Below are 24925 nucleotides of genomic sequence, written 5' to 3' on the forward strand. Positions count from 1 at the left end.
ATGCTGTAAGGAAAGTGTTAAACCTGTGTATGAACGACTGAAACACATGAAGTATCATAAGAGTATCTCACACACACTGCACATCTGCTGAACACACACCGTAGCTGCGCTGGAGCACACACACACACACACACACACACACACACACACACACACACACACAGTGCCTTGCAGCGTTCGTCATGAGATGGTTTACTGTTTCTGAGAGTCTCTTCTGTTCTCCAAGGCGTTTATTTGATCAGAAATACAGTAAAAACTGTGAAATATTATTCCAGTGTAAATCAGCTGTTTTCTATTTTAATATATTTAATAATAAGTGTAATTTATTCCTGTGATCAAAGCTGATGTTCAGCATCATTACTCCAGTCTTCAGTGTCACATGATCCTTCAGAAATCACTCTAATATGATGATTTGATGCTCAAGAAACATTTATGATTATTATCAATGTTAATAACAGCTTCATATTTTATTTTCAGGCAAGGCAAGTTTATTTATATAGCACATTTCATACACAATGGCAATTCAAAGTGCTTTACATAGAAGAAATGAAAATAATAAAAAGAAATAAGAATAATTAAAACAGTTTAGAAAAATAAAATAAAATAAAATACAGTGCAGTCGGATGAACAGCAGCACAGTCATTCAGTAAATGCACAGAAGTGTTTGAGTCTGGATGTGAAAGTGACAGTAGGAGCACGTCTGATCTCCTCTGGAAGCTGGTCCAGCATAATAGCTAAAGCCGACTCGCCATGCTTAGAGTGAACCCTTGGTGTTTCCAGCTGATATGATCCTGATGATCTGAGTGATCTGTTGGGTTTATATTCAGTGAGCATATCTGCAATATATTGAGGTCCATTGAGTGATTTATATACCAGTAATAATACTTTAAAATCAATCCTACATGTAACGGTGAGCCAGTGTAAAGACCTGAGGACTGGTGTGCTCATCTGTTCTGGTTCTGCTCAGCGTTCTGTATGAGCTGACACTGTCTGATGGTGTTTCCAGGAAGGCCAGTGAGGAGTCCATTACAGTAATCCTGTAACCCTGCTGGTGATGAAAGCATGCACACGTTTCTCTAAGTCTCGTCTGGAAACAAAGCATCTAATTCTTGCAATATTTTTCAGATGATAGTCTGCTGATTTAGTTATAAAATGAATTCAGGATTCTTTAACGAACAGAAAGTTCAAAAGAACAGCATTTACTTGAAACTGAATTCTTTATTCTCACTTTTGATCAATTTAATGCATCCTTAATACAAATATTAATTTATTTGAAGAGTGATTTCTGAAGGATCATGTGACACTGAAGACTGGAGTAATGATGCTGAACATCAGCTTTGATCACAGGAATAAATTACACTTTACTGTATATTCACACAGAGAACAGCTGATTTACACTGGAATCATATTTCACTATTTTTACTGTATTTTTGATCAAATAAACATTATTTGTTTGAGACGTTTAAACAGTTTAAATCTCTGAACATGTAAAGCTTGTTAATGTTTACTGGGAATCATCACACGTATCATAAGAGATCATGTGGTGAAGGTTTATAAAAACTGTAAGTGTGTTTGAGAGAGTGAGTGAGTGAGTGTGTGCGCACGTGTGTGTGTGTGTGTGTGTGTGTGAATGAGTGTATGAGTGTGTGTGTGAGTCAGCAGTGTATGGAGAGAACTCCAGCTGGCACCGGCTCCTGCCTCCTTATTCAACAGCTGATATTGTTAAGAATCTCCTCTGTCACAGCCACTGTTCACTGAGTGTGAGTGTGTGTGTGTGTGTGTGTGTGTGTGTGTGTGTGAGTGTGTGTGTGAGTGTGTGTGTGTGTGTGTGTGTGTGTGTTCACTGTCAAACGTCATCGCTCTCGCTCTGAACAGGGTTATCATCAAGCTACCACAACATCTCTGTTCAGTGGAGCACAAAAGAAATACTGAAACACTGAAACTAAATCAAAATTAGAAATGTTGTCTGGGCAATAAACTGAAATAAGTTTAAAATGAAGCACTAAAATTGTCAACAGGAAATAAAATAAAAAAATCTGGAAAAAAAAATTAAACCTAAATACAATGAAAATGAAAGCAATGCAATGAAAAACTAATGAAATGACAAAAGAATTAAACTATGAAATGAATTAAACTAAAAATTAGACTAAAATTAGCATGAAAACTATAAAAACGTATAAATATAGAGGCTAATTCAGATTATTAATAAAAGTACAATAACACTGCTATAACTCTTTTAAACAGCATTTGTCTTATTTGATAATTAAACATGCAGGGCTCTTATCTCGCACCCAGCGCAATTGACTCTGTACAGCGACGCATGTTTCATTCCTATTTCTCACCCGACACACAGCGGACTCTTCCCTCCACAGACGCACGTCGGTAAATTAGGGAATGAACTTGCGCTCCCGGGGGCGGTTCAGTGAAGAGAGGAGGCGTGTTCCGGCGCAAACGTTCCCTGGTGCTAAAACAATTCCGCCACAGACCAGGAGAAACCCAGTCTAAAGTCAGTGCGTTATTCAGATGCTATTTAAGGGCGCATGCTTGGCCATAATCAATGTAGCGTGTGCACAACGCACACACACTTTACTTCTCTCATCTACACACAGAAGCAGCAGTTCTCATTATTAGAAAACCATTCATTATTACAAGGAAAAATATTCCACACGAGGGAAATCATTGCGGTGTCCATGAAGATGTGAAAAAATAGGCATAAATCTAGCTTACACATTTACCCAAATTATCATACGCCTGTTTAACCGAAGCTAATCTGTGTGTGTTTCTCCATCCCCAATGTCACTTCTCTGTGTTTTACGGCCCTGACGAGAACGTCGGTCTCCTCGGCTGTGAACCGCTCCTGGCGAATCCGCCGTTATAATAGCAATCCGCCATGGAACGAGTGCGCCTGCTCTTAAAGGGAATGTGAGATGATGCTCTGATTGGTTTATGTCACGTTACGCCCAAACCACACCTATGAGTAATGAAGCGACTTCAGACCAACACATTTTAGATTTGCGTCGGGAGCAAGAGTCATTTATCCGGCCGGTATAATAGCAACAGCGCCCGAGATCCGCCCACAAAGTTACTTGCGTTTCGCGTTTGATACTTGCGTTTCAGATCATTAAAATAGGGCCCGCAGTGTTTCTGAGATCACATTTTTAGGGCTGTCACGATAACAGAGGAATGCAAGCAAACGCGGTTTCCGTTTTCATAATGCTATGCCCTTCTTGACTAGTCTAGTGCAGGGGTCGGCAACCTAAGGCACACGTGCCAACACTGGCACGCGGAGGGTTAATCGCTGGCACGTAAGCAAATGCGAGAGAAGTGTATGTATTTCATTCAGATAAAGTAGTCTACCTGCACACAGGTCTACATTTTGATGTAATAATTCCTCATAGTAAAAAAAGCTTATTTTATTAAGTTAGGTGCACCGATTGATCGGCTGGTGACCGGAATTGGCAGATTTTCACGTGATCGGCCATGACTGGCGACCGGCCGGTCAGTCTGACATATGCCGATTTTATGCCGGTCAAATGCACTCGGGCGCCGCATGATTAACATCGCGCAACATCAGCATCACACGTGCACACGGAACGCACATGTAGGAAACCTCGTGAATTACGGCCGTTTCACGCATATTTTCTTCGGCGTGCATGTTAATCAGTGAGTGCATTCACACCGGGAGCAGGAGCGTCGCGTGAGCAGCAGTGAAGCGCGGGTTTCGCCGCCGAGTCTATTTTGTCTGCGCTGCTCACGCTCAATTAAAGTGAATTCACACTTTTGATGTGCATGTCTAGTGTGTTTTAACAAGAACTGGATTAGGTTATGTCAGAAAAGAAAATGAAGATTTATTATTTAGTTTGGGTAAAAGGATATGGTATTTTATAAAAAAAATATATATAGAAAATAAATATTTGTGTGTGCTAAAGTGGTTAGAAAAAATGAAATCGGAATCGGCTAAAATCGGTATCGGCAGGTCAAACTCAATGAAAAATAGGAAATCGGAATCGGCCTAGAAAATTGTAATCGGTGCATCTTTGGTTAGGAGTTATAAATACTATTAAATTGTCTATCTAAATCTAAAACAAATTTCAAGAGAAATATTTAAATTTCTGTACTATTTCTTATGAAAATGTAAAATGTTTGTGTATTTATTTGAGTGTGTGTATATATATATGCTGTGTGTGTGTTGTGGCACAGTGATGAACTCGGAAACTTAAAAATGGCACTTTATGACAAAAAGGTTGCTGACCCCTGGTCTAGTGTAAAAAAGGTTAATAATCATAACAAGAGTGAAGAATGTATTTTTTTCCACCAACTTTTTTAGTCAAGTCTCTGTGTGTGATTGTACACTAATCAAGATTTACAGGCCGTAAACGTAGATTTGAGAGAGAAGCCTAGAGAGAGAGAGCTTGACTGAGTGTGTGTGATTACCTGCGTCTGTCCTTCAGCTCAATCATGTATTTGTGAAAAACAAAAGTCCGAAGAGGAAAGCGATATCTTTGTCGTAGCATCCTGTCAACATTTAAAGGGATAGTTCACCCAAAAATGAAAATTAGCCCATGATTTACTCTCCCTCAAGCCATCCTAGGTGTATATGACATTCTTCTTTCAGACGAACACAATCTGAGTTATATTTAAAAATGTCCTGGCTCTTCCAAGCTTTATAATGGCAGTAAATGGCCATTTCAGTTTTGAAGTCCATAAAAGTGCATCTATCCTTCATAAAAGTGCATCTATCCATCATAAGTGTATCTATCCTTCATAAAAGTGCATCTATCCTTCATCAAAGTGCGTCACCGACACACACACACACACACACACACAGATGAGGTGGTAATCAATCCATAGATATATATCAGAAACATACAGTTCTCCCGCTTTATGAAACCCTCGGCAATGGGTTCTCACTAATGTTTAATGAGTGTGAGTGTATATATATTTGTTCTCCTGTAATTCACACTCCAGAATCACAGAGTGTGTGTCATTCTGAGCACATCTCATCTGAGTTTCCATCCAAACACTATAAATACAGGACCGTAAAGTGTTCTTACTGTTTCTGTAGCCATGGATCATCTATCATAGGAATATCATCTCAAAAAGTGTGAAAGTTGGACTGCAATATCTCTAGTCAAGGTTTCTGCTTACATTTCTAGGCCAAGATTTGGCAGTTTATTAAACGTTTGGCCTTCTTTAATCCCTCCCTGCGTGTCCCAGCTGTGGTTTAGCTGCAGTAGTTGGAGTCAGGGATTGTGCTGGAGAACGCTGGAACAGACGAGGGCCTGTCTCTGGCCCGTGGGCTTCTCGAGGCCTCATGAATGTGCTCATACAGGGACTGAAGCAGGGGTGGGAGTTCTGGACCCGAACCGCATGCCTGAAGCTCCTCTCAGAGACATGCTTCCCGTGCCTCGGCCCACTGCTTCAGTGTGTGTGGGACATAACCTCGCTCAAACCTCATGCAGACCACAACAACAGGACCACAAACTAGGGCTGTCACAATATATCGCAATACGAAAATGCAATAATATGCATCGTGGATAATTCACCCAAAGTAAAAATTACTGTGTGAGGAAAAGTTTTCAGAGTTTTAGTGTCAGAACTACATTAAACTACTATATATAATGTTGAATATAATGTATAATAATGCAATGGGGGAATATTTGTGGGTCCTGATAATGCCAAATGTCTGATGTTACCAGTAAAAGTGGCCGACATTATTATAAATATAACTAGTCAGTGACAGAGATCAAGCATATTCATCTACAATAATTCTGTGTTTTCATCTTCAGAATCATGAATATTGTTATTCTGGTGTCTCTATTGTCCTGCACTGGGTTTCAGCAGCAAGTCCAAGAATATTCATTTACACACACAATGTAATATCAAATGTAGCATTTTAATCAACAGTAAAAAAAATTGTTAACCTTTTATCATATGTCTTGGAGTATCGCAAAATTATTGTATTGTGAGTTCAGTATCGTGATGTGTGTCGAATCGTGACATGAGGGTATCGTTGCACCCCTACCATAAACCTTTATGGAGTTTACAATACAGCCTAGATATGATGTGTACGACTCTATGATATATATGAGAAGAGACATTAAGATTTTGGAGGAAAACATTCCATGATTTCTCTATATCTAATGCTAGTGAATGGTGCCCAATGTAGACCAAGGCAAACATTTGTAGTTAAACAGCATTTACATTTTTTTCGCTGTTTCGATTGTTTCGCTAGAGATTGTCTGAGTGCCGAAATTTGTCGGCTGGGGTCGTATGGAGTAGTGGTCGACCGATATTGTTTTTTTGATGGCCGATGCCGATATCTTGGAGAGCAGGGTGGCCGATGGCCGATATAAAGCCGATATTTTTATATATATTTATTTTAATCAATATTTAATAAATTATAAAACAAATTATAAAACAAATTTTTTAAATAAACATGCTTTTATACTTTAGATGGCAACTTCTTAAATTTGCAATCCTATTACAGTATTTTTCACAAAGTAATTGTTTAGAAATATATGAATATGTGAATAAAAAATGTAAACACTGTAACAGGACACTCAGTAAATCTTTCGTGCTGGTAATCATATTTTTTCACATAAAGACAAGGTAACGCTAATTTTACATACAGCACAGTGAAAACGATATGAATATGACACAGTTGGCAACTGGTTATATATCAGCATATTTTAAAATGAAGGATTTAAAGTTTTTCGATCGCGTCTCCTGAAGCTGATCTTCTGTTCGCATTCACTCACTTCGCACGGACCGACCATCACTCGCAGACAGTAATGCACACTTCACAAGATATCACAGCTGGATTCAATTAAATCTGCAAGGTTTGTGAATTTAAATGTTTATTAGATATTCGGAGATTTGTTTAAATGACGTAGATGCGCATTTGCTGAATGTTGAGGGCAAATGAGAAAGTATTTTAGCCTGATTGTTTGCCTTTTCTGTTACAAATAATATAAAAGCAAACGCTTTACTTTACTTACTTCGCATAAGTTACCATTTACTTACTTTGTTTACCAGTTCTGTCTAACAAAGTATTAGATATGACTGACAGAGATCGTAAATTAATGAAGACGGAGAATGTGAGTGAGCGCTGTTTGATCTGACATCATCTGAGGAGCTGCCGTTCTCTTCTGGCGCTGGTGTTCTCAGCGCCGCCCGTCAAAATAAAAGTCCGGAGCGCCGTCAAAATAAAAGTCCCGCTTTCAACACATCGGCCAATCAGAAAAACTTATCGGCCGATGCCGATATTTCAAAAATGCCAAATATCGGCCGATATATCGGCCTTGGCGATATATCGGTCGACCACTAGTATGGAGCCTTTTAAAGCTGAATAAACATTGATTTTGGACGTCAAAAATGGTCTACCTTGGGCACCATTCACTTGCATTAGATGGAGAAAAATCCTGGAATGTTTTCGTCCATAATTTTAATTTCTTTCTTTCTCCGTCTTCACTGCCCTCGATGGCGGGGCGGCAACTGTTACGATGTAACTATGTCCTCAGAGTGCCTTCACCTGGCGTAGCAACCCCAAGCACCCGTCCAAAGCCTGTAAGTTCTCGTCCACTCCCGTGGCCAAGGCTTACTGAGCGGTGGGTCAGGACGCCTCCGCTTTGCGTGCCATCCTGCAGGTCCACCAGGCCAAGGTAGTCAAACAGATGCACGTGGGCAGGATGACCTGGGGCTTATGCAGGGCTCTGACCTGGGGCTCTCCCTATGGGCGACGAAGGTCACTGCGCGGTCCCTGGGCCAGGTGATGTCCACTTTGGTGGTCCAGGAACACCATCTATGGCTTAACCTGGCAGATATGCGTGAGTCTGAGCAAACCCAAACTCCCCTATCTCCCAGGCTGGCCTCTTCGGCGGTGCAGTCGAGGACTTTACCCAGCAGTTCTCGGCCGCCCAGAAGCAGTCTGAGGCGATTAAACATATTCTGCCCTCCGCTCCCGCAAGGCCACAGCTGCAGCCTCCACCCAGTCCACAGCGTGAGACACAGCGTCTCCGCCCCTAAGCCTGTCAAACGGCAGGCAAAGCGGTGCTCCTGAGACGGGCAACCCGGAGTCGGAGCCATTAGTTCTTCAGGAGATGGTAGCAGGATCACTCCTTCCCCCGGTGGAGAATCCTTTGTTCTCCTTTTCTTTCCTTTCCGCCCCAATTTGTCAAAGAAAGAACTAACACAATCTCTGCCTCCGGGTCTCAAGAGGGCGCGGATGACAGTGGGCGACGCTACGCCTCGCTGCTCTCGTCCCGTCACCAGCTCTCTGGCAGAGGCCCCAAGAGAACGCCACGCCTTCTCACGCCATGTCAGGGCCGTCTGTTCCACCTTGCTGCCCCATAGCGGGTACGTCTGTAGTTCCTCTGACCCGGTGGTTCGGTTCCTGGGAGCCTGGCTAGAGCTTCCCAGCCCGTCCCGCTGGCTCCGCTTGGCTATGCGATTCAATTCGGGGTTTCGGGGAGTCCGCTTCACGATGGTGGGCAGGGACCCCCCCGCCATGCGAGAGGAGGTCGCAGCCCTACTGGCGAGGGGTGCGATCGAGCCAGTCCCTCCAGCCGACATGAAGTGCGGATTTTACAGCCCCTACTTTATTGAACCCAAGAAAAGCGGTGGGTTACGGCCGATCCTGGACCTGCGGTCCTTGAACCTAGCCTTACACAGGTTCAAGATGTTAACGCCCAAACGCATGTTCGAATGCATTTGTCCTTGTGATCTGGACTGTCCAGTACGCACCCTCCATGCTGACGTAGGTAGAACGCAGTGTTTCAGGACCTCAGACCAGGTCTTTGTCTGTTATGGAGGCCAGCAGAAGGGAAAGGCTGTCTCCAAGCAGAGGTTGTCCCACTGGATAGTGGATGCTAATACCTTGGCCTACCAAGCCCAAGGACTGCCCTGCCCCCAGTGGTGAAAGCACACCTGGGCGTTGGCGCACGGCACCTCGCTAACAGACATTTGTAGAGCTGGCCGACACCTAACACATTTGCGAGATTCTATAATATCCGTGTAGAGCCTGTGTCCTCCCGTATACTCACTTCAAGTAGCCAGTAAGTAGGACCTGCTCAGTGTCATTCGCTTGCTGTGCCATTCCACTCCATGGACTGGATGCGTGCGCTAATTTCCTCAGGTCAGTTCCACAGTTCTGAACCCTGGGTTCCTCTAGCACTGTTGACGTCTAACACATATGTGCTGGGCAATCCCACGTGTGTATTTCCACTCTAAGTCTCCACTGATAGCACATGTCTTTCCCTTGGCAAGACCACTCTTGCCTCTCTGAGGTTGTCATGTACTCCACCCTCTGGCTCTACCTCAGAGATCTTCCATATGTATTCCGCCTAGGTGGTCCATGTGTGTATTCCTAAGTCCTCTCTACGGGCAGGCATCATGCTGGCATTTTCCTGATGGAATCTGCTACCCTGTGTACGTTGGTAACTCTTGCGTTAAGCCTAGCCCTTCGCTCGTGCTGGCCTCGCGACAGGGAGCTGTTTCGTCCTCTTGCCCGAACCGCTGTACTGCTGAACGGCCGGCACACACCTCTCGGCCGGCACACACCTCTCTCGGCCGGAACACACCTCTCGGCCGGAACACACCTCTCGGCCGGAACACACCTCTCTCGGCCGGCACACACCTCTCGGCCGGCACACACCTCTCGGCCGGAACACACCTCTCTCGGCCGGCACACACCTCTCGGCCGGAACACACACCTCTCTCGGCCGGCACACACCTCTCGGCCGGAACACACCTCTCTCGGCCGGCACACACCTCTCGGCCGGCACACACCTCTCGGCCGGCACACACCTCTCGGCCGGCACACACCTCTCTCGGCCGGCACACACCTCTCGGCCGGCACACACCTCTCGGCCGGAACACACCTCTCTCGGCCGGCACACACCTCTCGGCCGGCACACACCTCTCTCGGCCGGCACACACCTCTCGGCCGGCACACACCTCTCTCGGCCGGCACACACCTCTCGGCCGGCACACACCTCTCGGCCGGAACACACCTCTCTCGGCCGGCACACACCTCTCGGCCGGCACACACCTCTCGGCCGGCACACACCTCTCTCGGCCGGCACACACCTCTCGGCCGGCACACACCTCTTGGCCGGCACACACCTCTCTCGGCCGGCACACACCTCTCTCGGCCGGCACACACCTCTCGGCCGGCACACACCTCTCTCGGCCGGAACACACCTCTCTCGGCCGGCACACACCTCTCGGCCGGCACACACCTCTCGGCCGGCACACACCTCTCTCGGCCGGCACACACCTCTCGGCCGGCACACACCTCTCGGCCGGCACACACCTCTCGGCCGGCACACACCTCTCGGCCGGCACACACCTCTCGGCCGGCACACACCTCTCTCGGCCGGCACACACCTCTCGGCCGGCACACACCTCTCGGCCGGCACACACCTCTCGGCCGGCACACACCTCTCTCGGCCGGCACACACCTCTCTCGGCCGACACACACCTCTCGGCCGGCACACACCTCTCGGCCGGCACACATCTCTCGGCCGGCACACACCTCTCTCGGCCGGCACACACCTCTCGGCCGGCACACACCTCTCTCGGCCGGCACACACCTCTCTCGGCCGGCACACACCTCTCGGCTCCTCAGCGAAGAATGTGAATGCATGTAAATACTGTATATATAATTATATATAATTTACAGGTAACACTTTACAGTTAGGTTCATTAGTTAACTACCTTATGAACTAAGAATAAGCAATACTTCTACAGCATTTATTAATCTTAGTTAATATTAATTTCAACATTTACTAATACATTATTAAAATCAAAGGTAGTATTTGTTAACATTAGTTAATGCACTGTGAACTAACATGAACAACTATATTTTTATTAACTAACATTAACAAAGATTTACTAATATAGTAACAAATGTATTGATCACTGTTCATGTTAATAAATACATTAATGTTAACTAATGAACCTTATTGTAAAGTTTTACCAATTTATATTATATATAAATAGAAATATTTTATATATAAATAACACATTTTATTTTGGATGCGATTAATCGTAGCACAGCACTACTTTTGACAAACAAATTTGTCATTTGTAATAAGCCAAAACAGAGCGTCTGGACCGTCGTTCATGAGTGATTTGGATCAGCCACACGCTCCATGATGGACTGCAGAGATGAGATGAGTTTCACTGAGCAGAGAATGTGCAGAATCTGGCCTGGGGAAGTTATTCCAGTCACACTGTTCCCTTTGTCCTTCTACAATAACTTTGTGGAGGGACAAAGAGTCTCTGTGAGGAACACTGGAGTCAGTTCAGATTCTCCTGTGTTGTGCGGTACAGTCGAGGCTTTGTGTTTCTGCTCCGGGTTCAACCTGACGACCCCCTGAGGAAGAGCCGCGCTGAAACCTGCGCAGAACAACACCATCGGGTTCGGATCATTTCACTGACTCCCTCGTTCGATCTCGTTCATCAACATGAAAGAATCTTTATTCGAGTCATTTTGTTCATTTTAGTGGCTTTAAATGTTATACTTTTAACAGCCAGACTCCCGAACACATCGGACAGGAGGAGCTCAGGGACGGACTCACGGGGACCCTCGGGCTCACTGACCCCTCAGTCCACACCCCAGTTAAGAAATCATTATAATGCAGGCAAAAATAATTCACAGGGAACATATTTAATTTACCTTCCGAGGCTCTGGCTCATTTGTCATGTGACACGCAATGAACGGACCGTTAATGAATGACCCATCACTTCGTCAACTACTCATGTTCGTTACGATGGATCATTTCTAGGGGAGTAACGATCCCCTCACGTCACGATACCATATTATTGTGATACTCCAAGACATGATTAAAGGTTAACAAAAAAATATGAAAATGCTACATTTTATGTAACATTGTGTGTGTAAATGAATATTCTTGGACTTGCTGCTGGAAACCCAATGCAGAACAACAGAGACACCAGAATAACAATATTCATGATTCTGAAGATAAAAATACAGAATTATAGTAGATGAATATATGCTTGATCTCTGTCACTGACTAGATATATTCATAATAATGTCGGCCACTTTTTACCACTTTCAGACATTTGGCATTATCAGGACCCACAAATATTCCCCCATTGCATTATTATACATTATATTCAACATCATATATAGTAGTTTAATGTAGTTCTGACACTAAAACATACATTTTTATTTTGGTTGAACTATCCACAATACATATTGTTGCATTTTTGTATTGTGATATATTGTTAAACCCCTAAAAGTGATGATTTAATGTGTGTCAATGCAGGCAGATCAATATTATCTTTGAAAAGGATATTAAATGTCCCCTAAACTAAGCAAGCCAGAAGCCGATGAAAAAAAGAGAAGTGATGATTCAGTGCTGATGACAATGGTGTGTGTGTTCAGGGCTGGGGGAGGCGGACCTGAACCAGAACAATGGCTCTTCCAGCAAGAGTCCAGCGCTGGACGACTCCACGCGGGAGGCAGAGGACCGGAGCATCGGCACGACCCCTGACCCCGACGGGCCCCGCCCACACCTGACCCGCCTGTTCTCTCGGGACGCCCCGGGCCGAGAGGACAACACCTTCACGGACCGCCCCTCGGAGTCGGACGAGCTGCAGACCATCCAGGAGGACCTCGAGTAGACCAGCTCTCGCCTCTCCTTCCTCAGAGACTCTCGCTCAGCATGGCATCCGCAAGCTCCTCGCAGTCCACACTCCGGCTGGGCCGAACCAAGAAGAGCCCGACCGTCATGGACCAGATCGGCAAGCTCTTCGGCGGGGAGAAGAAGAAGAAGGGAAAGGTGAGGATTGAGCAGGCTTTTCTCCAGCTACTGTTCTGCTGGCTCGAGTGCGTCTCGACCGCAGGTTTCCTGTGATTACCAGATGATTTCTCGCTTTTTAATGACTTTTATCTCTCATCTCAAAGTTTATTGTGTGCCAAACCTGCTGTCGTACAGTTTATCCAGTGTTGAATTAAGCTTCGGGGTGTAATGGGATTTTACTGTGATTCAAGGATCGTGAGAATTGTGTTTATAAACGTGACTTTTTGCCTTTATAAGATGTTCAGATATTTGAAGCGAGTGTTTTACAGCTCTTCACTGACAGCACACCGAGCTCAGCACAGACGGTACAGTGGTGTATCTCCACATATCTATGAGCTTTCATACAGTATATCATGAGCGCTGAACACGTATTTTATATCCACATGAGAATCCGGTTAAACGCCTCAGGGTTTTTCACGGAGGCTTGGTTTCAAAAATGAATTTGCATCTTTTTGGAAATGATTTGTTATGCTTGTGTGTTTATGCAATTTCTAAAGCCTTAACTTTTAAGACACAAAAGAGGGAGGTGAATATTTGTTTCTTCTGAAATGTACACTTATTTAAGCCGTTAGATTGTGAGATGAGATCTCCGTGATGTACGTTTATAGTCGTGACCTTCTCTTTAAAGTGCCAAAGGATGGTTAGCAACAGAAAGGCTGACCGCTGTGGTGATCATGGCTTTGAGAGACTGAGATTGTGATGTTCCAGCTGTGTAATAGCTCTGTCTCAGGGAACTCGTCTCGTCTCGTCTCTCTGTGTAACAGTGTTCACGCACTAGTAACCCCTAAAGACTGTGTGTCATCTGTGACAAGAGCTTGTGTAACAACCCTGACGCTGTTCCTGTCCTCAGCTTTCACATTTGCTTGATTAAAATATATCTAACAACATCAACACTGACTTTTTTGTTTATTTGTTTAGAAACGGTGAAGCCCAGATTAAGGCTACCGTGACATTGCATCTTTTGTTCTTTATCATTGCACACACACACACACACACACACACACACACACACACACACACGATGCTGAATTATACAGGGGTAAATGTGAAAACCAGATGTTTGCATTTCCCAGAATACCTCGTTTTAAAGCAGCTTTACAGAAAGTAATACCGCTATGCTTCATGTTTTAGGGCTGGGCGAGATATATATATATATATAGAATATAGAATATTAGTAATATTATCATCAATATTATATATTGTGAATATCGAATATTGTTCTATTGTTGAAAATTAAGATTAATAAAGACTGCATTTTTTTTTACTTTTTTTTTTTTAAACATTTTGAATGTGCTTTAACAAAATAACTGTTTGTCCAAATCTGCTTGTTTTTAATTGTGGAAAAAGAAAATCACCTTTTTTTAATTATTCTAGAGCAAAAGCAAAAAAATTGAGATGTATATGGCTTATCATCAATATTTAGAAAGATTTCAAGTTTTGGAGTCCAACCCTGGTTTATACAGTATGATCCTGCAAATGTAGATCTGCCCATGTTGTGTCTGTATTGTATATCAGCGTGTATCAGCGTGTCATCGTTGTCAGTGGAGGATCGTTACGGTGTTGAAGAACATGAACTGCACATTCACAGTAAGATCTATAACGTGCTTTTACAGCATAGATCAGGTGAATGTTCATTTCATGCAGACTTACAGACAGGTTTTGTTCTAAGCAAGAGTAAGCCGTTCTCAAACAGTATTCATGAAAAGTATTAATATAGTCTGATCATATTGTACTGAATCTGCTAGTTGATATGAACACTGAGCACAGATGCTAACACTGTCCCTGCTAATACAGCAACACTGAAGCTCCCGGTTCTCCTTCACGAGCGGTGCTCCTGACTTCAGGGACATCTGGAGCCGAGGGATGTTTGTTTTTCATGAGCCACTCGTTCCATTAAACCATCAAAATATGAGGAAAATATGTTCAATTTTAAATAGGCAATAACAAAACATTAAACTTGGTTAAGGCATTTATCTATGGAAGCTTGTTTCCGCCACAGAGTGAGAAATAAAAAAGGTAATTGCGACTTTTTAATCTATCTCACAATTCTGACTTTTTAAAGTCACAATTGCGTGTTATAAAGTCAGAATTGTGAGATATAAACTATTCTGAGAAAAAAAAAAAAAAGTGTTTATAGAGTTTAAAGAGTTTATATCTCACAATTCTGAGAAAAGATGTCAGAATTGCGAGATATAAACTTGCAATTATGTGTTATAAAGTCAGAATTGCGAGAAAAAAAGTCATAATTCTTTATAAGACGCAATTGCGACTTTATTTCACGCAATTCTGACTTTATATCTCGCAATTCTGAGAAATAAAGTTGCAATTATCTTTTAAAATGTTTTATTCTGTGGCGGAAACAAGCTTCTTTTATCTGACAAAATTGTTTGGCAAATAAAGTCAAATTACAGCTATAGGTTTTATTTTACTATGCAAAAAATTTAAAAAATGCATATAAAAAAAATCTGTCAGGAAGAAGCAAACATTGACTACAACATAATTATTAATTAATAATCAGTTATTAATATTCTGTTGGTTCTCTCTTGTTTTTGCTTGTGTTCATCATTTCTTTGTTTGACAGGACAAAAATGATGTCGCACAATTTGTCATGTTTCATTGTGTTATCATCACAAGTAAAACAATCGACTCCAAGCACAACTACACAATATGACTACAAAATCTTTAACTCATTCATAATAATATTTAAGATATAAAAATATATAAGATGTGTTTAGTGTGTAGTGTTGCTGTGTGATCATGAAGAAGCTCCAGTTCTTCTCTATATCAGTGTCAGTGTTTCTGAACTCCTGAAACGCCTCCACTGTAGTCTTGAGTTTCTTCCGGGAACGAACACGTCTCAATATTCCTCATTATAATAATTCATGCGCAGAATAAATCAAACACAACTTAAATGCATTATTATACTCCATGTGAACAGGTATTTGCGACCAACTTCCGCATCGTGACACATTCCTGAGTAAACCGGGGTGTGGGCGGGGCTTGTTTGAAGGCTCCTCCTCCTCTCCAGCTAGGGGACTAACTAACTCAACCAGGCCCCGCCCACACCCCGGTTTACTCAGGAATGTGTCACGATGCGGAAGTTGGTCGCAAATACCTGTTCACATGGAGTATAATAATGCATTTAAGTTGTGTTTGATGTTATTAATCAGGTGGTCAGACAAAATAAATCAAATTTTCTGTCCATTTACTTTTTTTGTCAAAGCAAAAGTTCCAAATCTGGAGTGGAAGTGCAAGTTGTCAGTGCCGTCTGACGTCAGCACAGGCCGCCAGGACCGGCTATACACCTTTCTCCAAACTAAACTTGAAATTATGGCACTTCTGATTTGGAGAACACGCACTCAACAGGACTGAAATAAATCATTGTAAACAAAAAGGTTGTGCTACAAATCCATTGGTTTGAATAAATGAGTTGTATATTTTTTCTTTATGCTTTGTTTACCATCAGGAAAAATGACTTAAAGCTTGTTATTTTAACATGAGGAGAATATCTGTGGCCAGAGCTCTGATCAGTCCGCTGCTTTACCCTGGTCCTCACCGTCTCCGCACTGAAACCCCAGCTTCAGCTTCAGAGTTAGTGCTCGCAAGCGGCTGAACATTTCTCTCTTCTGCTGAACACAGAAGATGATGTTTTGGAGAATGTTCACCAAACATTCTCGGTTCCCTTTGACTTCCAAAAAATACAGGACCAACATTCTTCAGAATATGTTATTCTGTGTTCTGCAGGTTTGGAAAGACATGAGGGAAAGTACATGAACACTATTTTCATTTTTTGGGTGGACTATCCCTTTAAGTGTGTAAAGACAAACACATGATGAGTTCAAATGGACCAGGAAACATAAATATCAAGGAAGTCAAATGTGAAGAATAAGCTGAAAGGCTCTACTGAATACTTGATGAATATTAATTAGGCCATGCTGACATTGATTGGTAACCTTCATTGCATCCAGTCAAGTAACCTAATTAATATCTGATGTTTTATTAAAGTCCACATGAAATCAAAATTGACTATACTTACTTTGTTTGCCTAAATTGATCGTTTTGTGGTGAACAATTCATCCATGCAAGTCAATCCACACAAAAACATTTTTTGGCTTCGTAATCTTTAATCAAAATCTGAAAATGCCCCTCCCCTCTGCGTTGGAGGACCTTCCCTGATGACGTAGGTCTGAGGACTTGGGTTGGGAAACGCTTAACCACTCCCTCAAACCGTTAGTCTGTTATGAGCGAGAGATGGAGAGGAGGAGCGCTAGAGTAAAACCCTGCCCTCTGTTCAATATTCCGTTTCACTGGGAAACACGTCACAACACTGGAGAAAAGTCGTTTGCAACTTCCGGTTCACGGGGACTTTAACAAAGTTTGGGAGAAGCACGTTCAGATAATTAACCTAATTAACACGGGAGGAGCATGTTCAGTTAATCAGCTCAGCTAACGAGATAAGAGGAATATAGCAGACCTGCCTCTATTCCATGACCGTTTCCCAGCATCCCTCCTCCATCTCCTCACTTCTAACTATTCCTCTCCCGACCCGGGATACGGGACTTCTCTGGGTTTGCATGGCAGATACACATAACCTTTACTCTAACTGATTACATGTAAGTGTGAACTCGTGAAGCTCAGTCTAAGCTGAAGCTACAGAGGAGTGAGTCTAAAGCCTCGTTCAGACTCGCTTCACGCATATCCGGTCCGTGCATCATCCAATTATTCCATTCAAACTGGCAAACTAAAAACGTGAAAAAAGGGTAAATATGTAATTTTTCTGTATGAACCAAAAGAATTAAAGCTGGTGTGCCGTTGGGGAATATAATGAAAACCGTGGACATTTCTTGAATATTCCCCCAAGCAACACCAGCTTAATTTCTTTTTTTGGTTCATAGAGAAAAACAATAAACCGTATAAACCGTTTTCCTGTTTTTTGTTTGCCAGTTTGGATGGAATAGTTGAATGATGTGATGATACACGGACCATATCCAATTCACTCTTCGCAGGGAGTTTGATTGACAGGCGGTCTGACCAATCATAATCCGCCATCCGCCGAATCCGCCATTTTGTCCGACAAAGCAGTCAGGAGAGTTAGCAGATTAACGTTGGAGGATCTGAACTTGAAGAACGGTGTGTACTGACGTCTTTCCACGGTAGAAACAACATTCCTTCTGATGTTCATACATCGGTTCACAAGCGGCTTTAACTGAGGCTCTACAGCGATCTGTCAGACACATTAAAGAGCCACAAAACGCTATTTATTGTTTACATTTCTTTAAAAAGGACCAACTCTGCGTGAGAGCATGAGTGTGTGGCGTGAGAGCGCAGTGGCTTGTCGGACATAGCAACAGTAACTAAAGGGGGCGGGGCTTATGGGGGTCGAGCGGTCAATAGGAATCTGATCAGATCTAACAAGTGTGAAGGGCATGAAATCACATGAAATGCAATTTTTACAAATCCGTTTCGAGCTTCATTCATATGTGGTTTGAAATCCAATTCAAATTACATTTCTGGAAATCCGTGTCAGTCTGATCGGATTTCACATGGTTTGTGTCACTTTCTCACGCCACGTAAAGCGTAAACATGTTAGACCTTGTTATAGGAAGCATGCCGAGAGTCGCTGCAGAAGCAAGAGTGTGTTGTTGAGCCGGTCCAGCAGAAAATGACAGTACAATAAAGACGTGTTTTGAATCAGCGTGGACTTCTAATCCTAAACGGATACACAAATAATTGGATTTGGACTGTCAGTAGCTATGTTTCCATCCACACGTTTTTATCCGAATTAAGTGATATCGAATGAAAAATGCCTTATGGAAACAGTAAAATTCGATTGAATTTCATGAATATCGACTCAAATGAAATGCGTTCGGTCTCATCGGATTTTATCTTGATCGATATACGGCTTATGCAATAAAGGCTGATGGAAACGATCATTTGTTGGTAGATGGCGCGATCCATTTTGTCTAGCAAAACTTTGTTCGCAAGTGTTTGCTTGAATGTTGTGCGATTCAGTGCGAAAAATGAATGGAAACACCTTAAAATGTCTCAAATCAATTCGATACACCAGTCTGATCGCAGAACAGCATGTGACGTCATTACGCACAGGTTTCTATTCGCTTTAAAGCCGTTGGATGGAAACACACTTTCACCAGCTTTATTCGCACGAGTTTGTTTACCGAACTTCAGATAATTCGATTGACAAGTGGATGGAAACTTAGCTAGTGTGAACATAGAGAGATTCCCACTGAGAGCCCTCGAGCTGAAGTCAGAGTTATCGCTCAGAGCCGGGTGTTGTAGTCAGAGCCGGGTGTTGTAGTCAGAGCCGGGTGTTGTAGTCAGAGCCGGGGTTTATGGCTGTTCACACTGTTGATTTAAACCTGGCAACATCAGATCATGGGCCTGACCTGACCCGCACAAAAGAGCAATGAGAAGAAGACACACAGAACGAGTCATACGGAAGTAAACATGGAGAACATTAAAGTAAGTATATTTATTAGAATGGTTAAAAGTATTGTTTATTTATAGCGTGATCTGCCGTGGAAGCCAGTGAAGTTACGCACAGGCAATATAAAACACAAACACGAGGATGCAAAAGGAGAGCAGAGTTTCTAAGCCTTCATGATACGAGGTCTCGTGTGTTGCTTGTATGAGCTGTTACTGTAATGCTGTTCTGTCACATCACTGTACTTCACTGACTACCTGTCACTACTGTCTTGATATGATAGCTATGGGAATGTTAAATCTTTGAAGCGACTCCAGTGAGCGCAGAATTGTGCCGAATGTTGATCGGGGGTGGCGAACTCCAGTCCTGCAGAGCTGAGCTCCACTGATAGGAACTGCTGTAGCTTTCTAGGAACCCTCAGACCTTGAGGAGTTTCTCCGGTGTGCTTGATTAGGGTTAAAGCAAAACTCTGCAGGACCGACGTTCGCCACCCCTGATCTAGAGTAACGTAAAAGTTGCATGAATTCCGATTTGACTGTTCAGACTGAGGTCGCATTGCAAAACAAAACAAAACAAAACAGGGGGGCACGCTGTGTCATCACTGGCTCAGATCACCCTCATCATCTACCAGGAGCTTAGCAGAGGATATCAGAGGACACCCCGTCTCTTTCAAGGTACTCGAGTCTCGATCTCAGCATCGCAGTGTCCAGTTCTCCAGAGGCGACGACCCCTGACGCTCCGTCACACGTGCAGAACTGCTTCCTGGGTCTTACAACACCACGAATATGAAGCCAGAGTTTAGCTTAGTTTAGTTCCTTTAGTGTCCACAAGTGGAAGTTTGTCTTTGGCTTCACTATACACCACACACAAGGACACCAACACAACACGAGTAAGGGATAATGTAGACAGGCTGATCAGCTGACGCGCCGCGGAGGGGTCTTGAATCCTGAAGGGGTTATTCGCTATAATAACCGCCTCGCGATACATTATCCCGCTTATTACATGGCTACCTACAAAATAAATCAATAATTTGACACAAAATATTGATTTAAAAAGGATTTTATTGATTTAAAAACAATTGTATGGCTTCCGCTAAAGAAAATAGTCCGTTCCGCGTCCATAGCAACGAACGCTCTGCTCTGCATGGCAACGGTGTGTTATACTCAGCAGCGTCTGATATCAAGAAATAACACACCGCAGTCTACATTGGAATTCAACCAAGCCATGTAATAAAAAACAATAACATTCCCATATGTACATATACAATCTGTGCATACATATCCACCCCTACTCATATTCATATCTTCTCAAAATTTAAAATTCTAATGGCAGCTGGTACATGTTTACTCGCCCGAGGTTGTCTAAAACGTCTCCTTGATGGTAACAACTGAAATCTAGAATGTAAGGGATGAGAAGAATCCTCTGTAATAGAGCAGACTCTTCTCTGATGATCTTGATGAGCTTGATGAGTGAGTGCTCTTGAAGACCCGTGGACGGGGAGCGGCTCCTGGTGCTCATCTCTCTCGCCAGTGTCCACTTGTTCTGTTCTGAAGGTGTTTGGCTCTCGGGCGCGATCCCAATCATCAGTCACTGGCATAACATATACATGACTGACTGAGAGGGAACAAAAATTAAATCATATCGCTGTCATAACTGTGTGAAAAATGTCCCTGGACCATCTCAATGTGAATGTCCAGCCCTGAATGTTGTCAGTGTCTGGCTCCCCCGATCAGAAGTGTGTAGAAGTGTGTTGAAGTGTGCAGAAGTGTGTTGAAGTGTGCAGAAGTGTGTAGAAGTGTGTAGAAGTGTGCAGAAGTGTGTAGAAGTGTGTTGAAGTGTGCAGAAGTGTGTTGAAGTGTGCAGAAGTGTGTTGAAGTGTGTAGAAGTGTGCAGAAGTGTGTTGAAGTGTGTAGAAGTGTGTTGAAGTGTGCAGAAGTGTGCAGAAGTGTGCAGAAGTGTGTTGAAGTGTGTTGTCTTCGTCACAGGGCTCTTTTCGAGGAGGGTTGTCTGCGTCCCCTCAGAGGAAAAGCGCGTCCCCGCGCCGCCGTCCAGATGAGAGCGCCGTCATGCACTTCCTAAGAAACATCGTTCGTATCTTTCCTCCTTTTCTCTGTTCCTTGCATCTGACAAACAATAAATAAATAAAATATTTTCAAAGATTCTCATTGTAGCCCCCCCCCCCATTAGGTTTCTCCCTCTACCCCCAAATCTAAGGTAAGTCTCAGTCTTCTGAAGTCATTTCCAAATGAGAAATGCATGTTAACATTATGCTGACTAATATATTTAATCATCATGCTTTGCCTTTGATTCATTACATGCAGATGTTTCATGAGGCACATAAAGATTTGAACTGAATTCACAATTTGCTCTCACTCAGTTATACCCAGACATCAGGGGTGTGCAGTTTTATAAAAAAATGTATCAATCAAATGTAAATACATTTGCCAGTTACACTTAATGTTGTCACATTTTCCTGGTTAAATAAACATTACTTTACGTTACATGAAAATAAACCAAATGCAATTATCTTTTGAATTTTATTTTACATTAACAATGTATTTTCTGTATATTAAAACTAAGTATAAATCTCATTAAGTTAGTGTTTTGTACATGTATTCATTTAAACAATATACATTATTTGTGAACTGGTGTTCATCTGTTCTTTATAAAAGTCAACTTATTTTCGGATCATCAGTCATTAAGCTCAGTAAGCTGGGCACAGACGTGAAGATGTACCGGTGATTTAATCTGATTACTCAAAAACCCACAGTCATCGTGTTTACTATGGAGTTAATATTGTGCCATAATTAAACAAACAAATCCAGCATTTTGCAAATAAACTTGATCTGCTTTGCAAAGGAAAATCAGTGATCAAGTTTGTTTGCAAAATGCTGGATTTGTTTGTTTAATTATGGCACAATATTAACTCCATAGTTTTCAGGCCATTTTAAGTTTGATGTGACAAAGTGGTGATATCTAAGTGGCTAAGCTGTTTACTTAATCAGTATTCCCTTTAACACCATAGTTTTGTTCATTTAGACTGATTTGTGAACCAGGAAGAAAACAAGAGGCAGGATTTATCACACAAACCAGTTATATCCGATCATATACGATCATATCCGATCATAGTGCCATTCACTCACTGCCACACTTTGTAATATTTGCACTTTTTTATGTTTTATTGTATTATTTTCTCATCCAATGTTTGAGGAGGCACTGCCTCGCTTGCCTCTTTAGAGGAAATGCCCCTTTCATATTATATTTTATAATATTTTATAAGTAATCAGTAGCTCTGAATTGATCTGTCCTTTTCGTGATCATCCATTGGCTTTTCTTTGCCATGACTCAAACACTAACCTGATTCCCCGACTCTGGAGACCCGCTGTGACAGATGCCGTCTGCTGTGTCCACAGAGAGAGCAGAAATCACAGAAAGGCCAGAAGGGGCGCGGAGACAGTCAAGGCACCTTAACCCGCATCTTCAAGAGGGTAAAGCACACTCTTCATCACTGATGTCCACACTCTTCATCACTGATGTCCACACTCCTCATCACTGATGTCCACACTCCTCATCATTAATGTCCACACTCTTCATCATTAATGTCCACACTCTTCATCACTGATGTCCACACTCTTCATCACTGATGTCCACACTCCTCATCATTAATGTCCACACTCTTCATCACTGATGTCCACACTCTTCATCATTAATGTCCACACTCTTCATCACTGATGTCCACACTCTTCATCACTGATGTCCACACTCCTCATCATTAATGTCCACACTCCTCATCATTAATGTCCACACTCTTCATCATTAATGTCCACACTCTTCATCATTAATGTCCACACTCTTCATCACTGATGTCCACACTCTTCATCACTGATGTCCACACTCTTCATCACTGATGTCCACACTCCTCATCACTGATGTCCACACTCTTCATCATTAATGTCCACACTCTTCATCACTGATGTCCACACTCCTCATCACTGATGTCCACACTCTTCATCATTAATGTCCACACTCTTCATCATTAATGTCCACACTCTTCATCATTAATGTCCACACTCTTCATCATTAATGTCCACACTCTTCATCATTAATGTCCACACTCTTCATCATTAATGTCCACACTCTTCATCATTAATGTCCACACTCTTCATCACTGATGTCCACACTCCTCATCACTGATGTCCACACTCTTCATCATTAATGTCCACACTCTTCATCATTAATGTCCACACTCTTCATCATTAATGTCCACACTCCTCATCACTGATGTCAGTGTGGTGTCGCTGGCCGGGTCTCATGTTGGTTCTCTCTTTCAGGGAGGAAGCCAGTCCGCTTCATCCGCCAAGCGCTGAACCATCACCTCTTCTCCTTTAAACACAGAGGATGACAGATCCAATCTCTTTATCTTTCTAATACAGTAACAATGACTTGAAGAGGCTTCTGCATTGATATGTTACAATCTGAACTGCTCCTGTTCGGTCCTGTATCATGTAGTTGTGTATAATCTTGAGCTAGTGATCAGTGTGAGTGTCAGCATGTTTGTCTTGTTGAAACGCTTTGGTCTCGTCTCTGTAGTGTTACTCTTACCTCGTCTGTGAGTGTGTGTGTTAGACCTCAGATGTGTTTTCCACACTCTTCATGTGTCCATGAACAAAGAGTGATGCGGTCTGCGTCCCTTAACCCACTAAACATGTTGTGCATGTGCTGAGATCCACAACACACCACTTCCGAACACACACGGGCTTGTTCAGTGTTTAACCCCATGACTGATGTGTGTATGTGCCCTTCGCTCGTTATAGTTCCAGCCTTCATTTTATATTCATCAGGAAGAAGCAAAAACAGTTTCCAGGTTAAAGTCATATGAACACCATTATGTATCTCACACTTGATACACTTTGTATGTATTTTAATTTAACATGCTTTATATTAAAATCAAGTCACGTAAAAACTTGTTCAAGTGTTCGTGTTTTTCTATCCTGCTCATACAGAAACTGTTCATTTCTAAAGGGTTGTACGTTCATAGTCACCTTCTTCTCGTAGCATTACTCTATAAGTGCAGAAGAGTTAATGATGATCCAGGGCTTGAAAACAGTCTTCACTCACTGACCAGCAGATCTCACACACACACACGCACACACACACACGCACACAGACACGCACGCACACACACACACACACACACACACACGCACACAGACACGCACACACACACACACACACACACACACAGACACGCACACGCACGCGAGTCTCCCTCTGAAACACGAACAGCTGAAGCAGATTATAAAGCCTTCACTTTTGTGTTAATGTTAAGCCGGCTTCACTAAATCAACAACAAACACCAGCGTGTGCTAGATATAGTGTGCTAGATATAGTGTGCTAGATATAGTGTGCTAGATATAGTGTGCTAGATATAGTGTGCTAGATATATCGCACTGAACACTATGGTATTAGTTGTTGGCCGCAGATAACGCAGGAGTTATAGTGATCTTCAGTCACTCAACGTGGGAAATTCTCATATATTTTTGGATCATATACTGTGGATTTTGATACGTTTTTGAGTGTGTATTCAGTGTTTTCAGCATTCATTATAGTTTAGTCAAACTAATGCGGTCACACTTAATCCATAAATAAA

The 24925-nt window shown here is 42.7% G+C and overlaps 2 protein-coding genes across 2 annotated transcripts in view; both read left to right on the forward strand.

Annotated features, from left to right (window-relative positions):
* LOC311066821 (myelin basic protein-like) overlaps nucleotides 1-13724 on the forward strand; it is a 21760-nt gene extending 8036 nt beyond the window's left edge. Inside the window, exon 4 of the mRNA XM_084088205.1 lies at nucleotides 12416-13724. Coding sequence (XP_083944331.1) covers nucleotides 12416-12654 — 239 coding nt within the window. The 3' untranslated portion in view covers nucleotides 12655-13724. The remainder of the gene's footprint in view (nucleotides 1-12415) is intronic.
* LOC311066820 (uncharacterized protein) lies at nucleotides 12678-24242 on the forward strand. Its single transcript, XM_084088204.1, has 5 exons — nucleotides 12678-12812; nucleotides 21261-21362; nucleotides 21463-21489; nucleotides 22689-22763; nucleotides 23607-24242. Exons 1-5 carry the CDS (start codon nucleotides 12696-12698, stop codon nucleotides 23640-23642), a joined length of 357 nt encoding a protein of 118 aa, XP_083944330.1. The 5' UTR covers nucleotides 12678-12695; the 3' UTR covers nucleotides 23643-24242.
* The last annotated feature ends 683 nt before the right edge of the window (nucleotides 24243-24925 follow it).

This window comes from Abramis brama (genome assembly GCF_963993115.1).
Source record: "Abramis brama genome assembly, chromosome: 17".
NCBI lineage: Eukaryota > Metazoa > Chordata > Actinopteri > Cypriniformes > Leuciscidae > Abramis > Abramis brama.

What these genes read in the sequence shown, in the direction of transcription:
- LOC311066820 (XM_084088204.1), top strand. Translation starts at nt 12,696, where the DNA reads ATGGCATCCGCAAGCTCCTCGCAGTCCACACTCCGGCTGGGCCGAACC. An exon ending in AGAAGAAGAAGAAGGGAAAG is followed by an intron (nt 12,813 to 21,260) that starts GTGAGGATTGAG and finishes TCTTCGTCACAG; the next exon opens with GGCTCTTTTCGAGGAGGGTT. An exon ending in CCTCTACCCCCAAATCTAAG is followed by an intron (nt 21,490 to 22,688) that starts GTAAGTCTCAGT and finishes CTGTGTCCACAG; the next exon opens with AGAGAGCAGAAATCACAGAA.